The sequence below is a fragment of the Triticum aestivum genome, chromosome 1A (genome assembly GCF_018294505.1).
Source record: "Triticum aestivum cultivar Chinese Spring chromosome 1A, IWGSC CS RefSeq v2.1, whole genome shotgun sequence".
Taxonomy (NCBI): domain Eukaryota; kingdom Viridiplantae; phylum Streptophyta; class Magnoliopsida; order Poales; family Poaceae; genus Triticum; species Triticum aestivum.
In genome coordinates this window covers 475920576-475926737 of record NC_057794.1, presented here as the reverse complement: position 1 = coordinate 475926737, position 6162 = coordinate 475920576, and the positions used below count along the sequence as shown (strand labels likewise).

Genomic DNA, 6162 nt, shown 5'->3' with positions numbered 1-6162 from the left:
CTTGATATACCAAGTTCATGCATGTCTAATTTGTGAATTTTTTTTTGTTGCTCAAATTTTTCTCCATGATATAGCAACAACCAAAATAACAAAGGGCGCATTTAAAAAAAGCAGTATGTGTAGCAGACTAGACTGAGGGGTATAATCGGATTAAGAGTACAGACCAGAGATGCTTTTTATTTTGTAGCCCGTAACAACGCACTGATGTTCTACTAGTATTGTTTTTTCATGGGTTGAGGGCCATAGTTGAACTCTACGAGCGTTCATCAAAAAGTTGAGAGATGTTCCTACAAAATCACAAAAAGGCTAAGAAGTGAATTTTCCACCAAAAAATTCCAAGATCTTTTTTGCTATGGCCAAAATACGGTTAGAACTATTTTCATCTTGATCACACTACACTCCAAGGCACAAACAGTGACACTACAACTAGGCCGCTTCACATTCACGGGAGGCCGGCCAAGGCGGCAAGACGCGCACGCCCCTCCTGGATCTCCTTGGTTAAAAGCACCCGACGCGTTCCCTCGTCTGCTCGCATCCAGCCAGCCGCCTCCTTCGACGGCCGTGCGCGGTTTTCACACCTCCCTCGCGCCCGCGGTGCTGATCTCGAGGCCCAACCAGAGGCCGAGGGCTCTCGCCGCGCGCAGGGAAGGGGACTAGGACCAGACAACCTAGCCATGGGCTTCCAGGTTGCGGCCGTCGTGCCGTCGCCGTGCGCGCCCTCGACCTCCTCGCGGTCCCCGTTCCTTGGCGGCAGGCTCATGAGATCCTGGGCGCCCGGCGGTCTTGTGTCTCGCCGGCGTGGCGAGGGGCGGCCCGCGGGCGCGAGGTGCGCGCTGAGTGCCAGCATAGATGGCGTGGGCGGCGGGGACATGGAGTTCTTGAGGCGGATCGAGGAGCTAGCGGCGTCGGCGGGGGTGCGGACGGCGGGGTGCGGGTGGCCGCCGAGCCTGGAGCGGAGCGCGAGCGGCGTCGGGCTGCCCCTGTCTCTTCGGATGCTGAAGCGGAAGAAGCAGCAGCGGCGGCAGCAGCAGGTGCCGCAGCCGTCGCGGTGGGACGGGCGGCTCCGCCTGGGCTCCGCCGGCGAGTCGGTGGGCCGCGCCTTCTCCTCCATGGTGCTCATCGTGCGGGAGCTGCAGAGCTTCGCGCTGCAGCAGATGCTCTGCGACGACCTGCAGGCCGTCCTGGCGCGCGCCCACGGCGAGATGCAGGACTCGTTCGTCTGGCTCTTCCAGCACATCTTCGCCGGCACCCCGGCGCTCATGCTCTCCCTCATGCTCCTCCTCGCCAACTTCACCGTCCACTCCATGAGCAACAGCGTCGCCGCCGCCGCCGCGGCTGCCGCAGTGGTTGACGCCCAGCACACCGAGCCGTCCAACCCGCGGTTCGACGCGGCTTCGGTCAAGACGTTCTCTGCTGGCCGGACCGCCTCGGTCGGTGGGGGCAGCGGGAGTGGCGGCGATGTCCGGCCCGTCGCGGGCGCTTCCGGCGACGACCGGTGGGACGAATCCCGCTACAGTCTGAGCCGCGTCGCGCCACAGCAACTAACGCCGCTGGCGGGGACGGGCGCGGAGAATGTCGTGCCCGACGCCGGCGCCGTGGACGAGCAGGCCATCTGGGAAAAGATGGTCGCGGAGGCCTCGAGCATGCAGGCCGACGCGCGCGCCGACGAGCTGACGGACCCGGGCGTGCTGGGGAACCTGGTCGCGCCGGTGGAGGCGGAGATCGAGACGGAGGACGCCGGCGGCGAGTACGCGCGGACGGAGCAGCGGTACGAGCTGGCCGTGTCCGAGGAGCCCAACAACTCGCTCATCCTCGCCAACTTCGCCCAATTCCTCTACATCACGCGCAAGGACCACAAGCGGTAGGCCTTCGGTCACGCCCCCCAGTTGTTCGACGAATTGCCCGTCCATTTTCACCGTGGTTATTGATCTGTCGACGTATCTCTTAATCACAGGGCGGAGCACTACTTCGAGCGGGCGGTGCGGGCGGAGCCGGCGGACGCGGAGGCGCTGAGCCGGTACGCGACGTTCCTGTGGAGGGCGCGGGACGACGCCGAGGCGGCGGAGGAGACGTTCCAGCAGGCCATCGCGGCCGACCCCGGCAACGCGCACTACGCCGCCGCCTACGCGCATTTCCTCTGGAACACCGGCGGCGAGGACACGTGCTTCCCCCTCGACTGACGCCCGTGTTCTTGCGCCGCCCGCGGTGGATGCCGGCGCGAGGCGAGACGCCGAGAGCACGGCACCATGGCCGGACTAGTGGGCGGTGGATTGGAGCTGGGCTAACACATGATGATCCGTTTACTTAGTAGATTGAGTAGGAGCGTTCAGGGGGCGGTGAGGCGGTGATCCGGGAGTCCGTGGCGCCGTGTTTCCCGTCCCGGGAATACGGCGACCGGAGCTTTTGGCCGGGCAGACGTGAGGGCGAAGTCCCGATGAGCTTGCCGGTCATCTCCCTGGCATGCAATGGGTGGCTGTAGGCTGGCGGTGGCGCAGTGGGGAGGAAGAAGGGTGAGTGGTGGTGGCATGGATGTTTGGATATGTTGTGTGTAGCAACTTGCGTCCGTTAATTATGGTGTGTAGTATATGAGCAAAAGAACAAGTGAATAATAAGAAGGTGATGGTGATCGCGGTGCAATCTTTCTCGGATCTTTCGTATTTGTACTCTAGCCTCTGGGGATTGGAGTGCCCAAGGTGCAAAAATCGATTTGTAGCTAGTTGCACGTTCCCCGCTGATCGATTAGTGTTGCTAGCAGTATATGGTTACTGATTATCGCCGATGTTTAGAGCATCTCAAGCGGATCTTAAGCTTTTCGTTTTGATTACACCCCTTTTCAAGGGGATTGAAGGAATTTTGACTTATATGGAATTTAATCCCCCTCCACCGGATCAAGCCAAACCCTTAGTCGGTTTAAGGAAAATTCTAAGAGGCGCGAGGGCTGATGCTTATATTTGAGCAGCAGCAGCTGAGTCACTGGATAATTTTGGCCCCATCCCTCCGCATCGGCCATCCTTCTTCCTCCCCTCGCTCGCACCGCAACCACGTTGGTGCTGCCCCAAGCCACCTCGCAGCCCCCGCCTCCCCTCCACCTACACCACGGACCTCGACTCCCCCTAGCCCTCTTTGAATAGACCGCCGCCGCGCCTGGTCACCCTAAATGGTTGGATCCAGCTGTCGGGCATCGCCGCCGTCGAATCAACCCGGTGGGCCACTATTGAGTCGACGCTACGATTAGAACGGGGCCGCGCGAACCCCTTAGCACACACCGACGCAATAAGCTTCAGATTCATGTCTGACAAGCCACTACCGGCTACGCTGAAGAAGAAGTACCATGGCGTGTGGCGGCCGTTGTGGGGACGTGTGTGCCAGAGATTAAGGTTGGGACATGGGGAAGAGGCATTGGATCGCCAGAACAGGCGGCTCGCGCCTACAACATGATGGTGGTTCGTGTAAACGACACTAGGTGAACATAAATTCCCCTATCGATAGCGGCATCGTCCTGAAATCTGTCCCCGTCGATCCCTGAGTGGTCTCCCGCCGCGAGGTGCGGGAGAATTGGGAGGCCTCCGAGGAGATCGAGGTCACGTGCGTCGACGAGGCTTACAAGGTTGAGCTCCGAGCGACATCCGGAGCTTGCGTCCAAGGAGTATCGGGTCTATGAGCTCTCCAAAAAGACTGCTGATGAGGCCGGGGCGTCAGAGGGGGGGGGGATATGGAGAAGCTCCATGCTAATGTTAATTTTTTTTGTTCGAATGAAGTAGTTTTAGTTCAGTAGTTTAAATTCATGTTATGCAATGTCTCGAATTGTGCTACTTTTGTTTTAATTTGTGTTTGAATCGAATAGTTTGAATTAATGTGAAAATTTTTTAGGGAGTTAAATTTAAAAGTTTGGCTAGAAACTGATTTTATGCGGCTCCTCAAATATAAGGGGTTTGGGTTAAGGGGTCATTTGAGGTGCTAAATTATATGGGATTGACTAGATATGCCCTAACTCCTTATATTTGATTCACTAAAAAAATGGTTCCTAGCCGTGCCCTTAAAACTTCACTCCATGAAACAAAACTTCGTCAATTTTTCTAAGCTTTTGTCTACGTAATACATTTCAATTACATATTTGCACATGTATTAAAACCAAACTTAATAATCAAAGTTCACACAATCCATGAATATTACAATTTTAAAGTTCACGGATCGAATTATTGGAATTGAAACACACAAAAGGGTCCAAATGAAGTAAAGAGCATGATAGAAGTAGAACAATCAACCAGTGCTATGAAGCACACCAAAATCTCTCTCAACATTCTTCCTCGTCGATTCTTGACGCATTGCAAAGTGGGTTCTCACGTTGCCTTCAATGGGCTCGCAGTTTTCCCCACAAATATACTCCTCCGCTTAAACCATTCATCATGCTTCTCTACAATTCTTGCAATGGCGAGGAAGAGACTTTAGTGCATCCGAAACCGCCCCGAAAATACTTCTCCGGATAGGCTGCATTGGTGTTGGATCGTCGGGTGAATGCAGGGAGTCGTGTTCACGGGACCGCGCACATGGACGGAGCGAAACCTAAACCACTATCTCACTCTTCTAACAGACTGATAGCTGGTCCATATTGTCTTCCTGGCTTCGGACGACGGGGAAGAGTACAGACGAAATGGAGCTTGTGCGCTCCTCGCCATGTGTGCGGTGCCACTCTATGGTGGTAGGTTATCCTGTCAATCAAACGCAATGATCTTGGCTTAATGCACCAAGAGCGAGCGTCCGAATCCGGCAAGTGAAATCGTAGCTGGCTCTCAGATGATTTGTTCCGGCCAGTGAAACCATTTGGAGAGCTCGACAGCAGCATACATGACCCGCGTCCAGTCGGCGTATATATATGTTCGTCGGTACGGGCCTGCTTTTAGGCCTACACATTCCCGGCGCTGATGGGCCCATTGAGTGGAGCTTTTTCTTTGCTTTTTTTTTTCCGATGAGGCGACCGTGGAGGGTTTTTTTTTTGTCGAAAAAAAAGCGTCAAATTGCCTCTGATCCGGACGAGAGTGAGCGAACCAGGCCGGGCCCTGAAGGAAAAAAAATATTACATGAACATTGCAGCACCCTCCCTTAAAATTGTCTCAAAAAAAAAACTCCCTTAAAACCCCTAAAAAAACTCCCTTAAAAATCTTCCCGTAAAATTGGTTTTTTTGCCTTCTTGTAAAAGTTAGGGAAATTTTTCTCGAAGCAACTTTTGCCGGTTCCCCTAAATTCGTTTTTGTTTTATTTTTAATAAACACAAAAAGTAATGGCTAGGACCCGCTAGTCAGTAACACACTGATGGTAGCGGGCGAAGGTGCGGGCGCAGACAACGGCGGCATGGGCATGGTGGCGGACGCGGGTGTTAGCATGGGCGTGGCGGTGCGAAAGTGGGTGACGACAACAGGGGCATGATGCCGACGATAGGGGGGGAGGGCAGCGACAGCGGCGACGGCAGGGGCGTGGCGACAACGATGGAGTGCATAATGACCGCCAACGGTGGTAGGGGTGTGGTGCACGTGGTGGTACTTGTTGAAATTCCTCTGGAATTAAGGTGAGGAACTGTTGAGGGGTTTCTGGCCTTCACTTTCCATAAATGACGGTTAATTTAGAGATACTAGAGTTGTTGGAGTTGCTCTAATACTGCAATGGCCAAGAACACACCCAAAAACACTGTAAGCGAAACACAGTAGCGTGCGGGTTTATTGGTCAGCTTTGAAAAAGAATCTAAAATTTCTAAACAAAATTCAAAAACCCACTTTTAAAAACATGAATCTACATAAATATTAAATGGTGGTACTTTTCCCCCATTTTGGTCCATCCACTGCTCAAGCTGCCCATGAAGGTGAAATAAATTACCCACCATGCTACTAGTAAGTGAAAAAAAACTATTTGTTAATTGTTTCTTTAAATTTTTTTCACTAGTTATTGAAAATGCCCCTAAAATTGGAGTAAATTGTCCACCTTGCCACCCGTAAGTCAAAAAAACTCTCTGTTAATTCCTTCTCCGATTTCTTCGCCAGTTATTTAAATTGCCCCTAAAGTTGAAATAAATTACGCACCATGTCACTTGTAAATGAAAAAAAAACTCTTTGTTAATTGTTCCTCTGATTTTTTTTCCATATGTCATCCAAACGTCCCCTAAAGTGGAAG

General features: G+C 53.3%; 1 protein-coding gene across 1 annotated transcript; it reads left to right on the top strand.

Moving 5' to 3' along the window:
- Positions 1 to 503: 503 nt before the first annotated feature.
- On the top strand, positions 504 to 2637 carry LOC123058273 (uncharacterized). Its single transcript, XM_044481052.1, has 2 exons — positions 504 to 1861; positions 1955 to 2637. The coding sequence occupies exons 1-2, from the start codon at positions 675 to 677 to the stop codon at positions 2178 to 2180; spliced, it is 1413 nt and encodes a 470-aa protein (XP_044336987.1). The 5' UTR covers positions 504 to 674; the 3' UTR covers positions 2181 to 2637.
- Positions 2638 to 6162: the final 3525 nt, after the last annotated feature.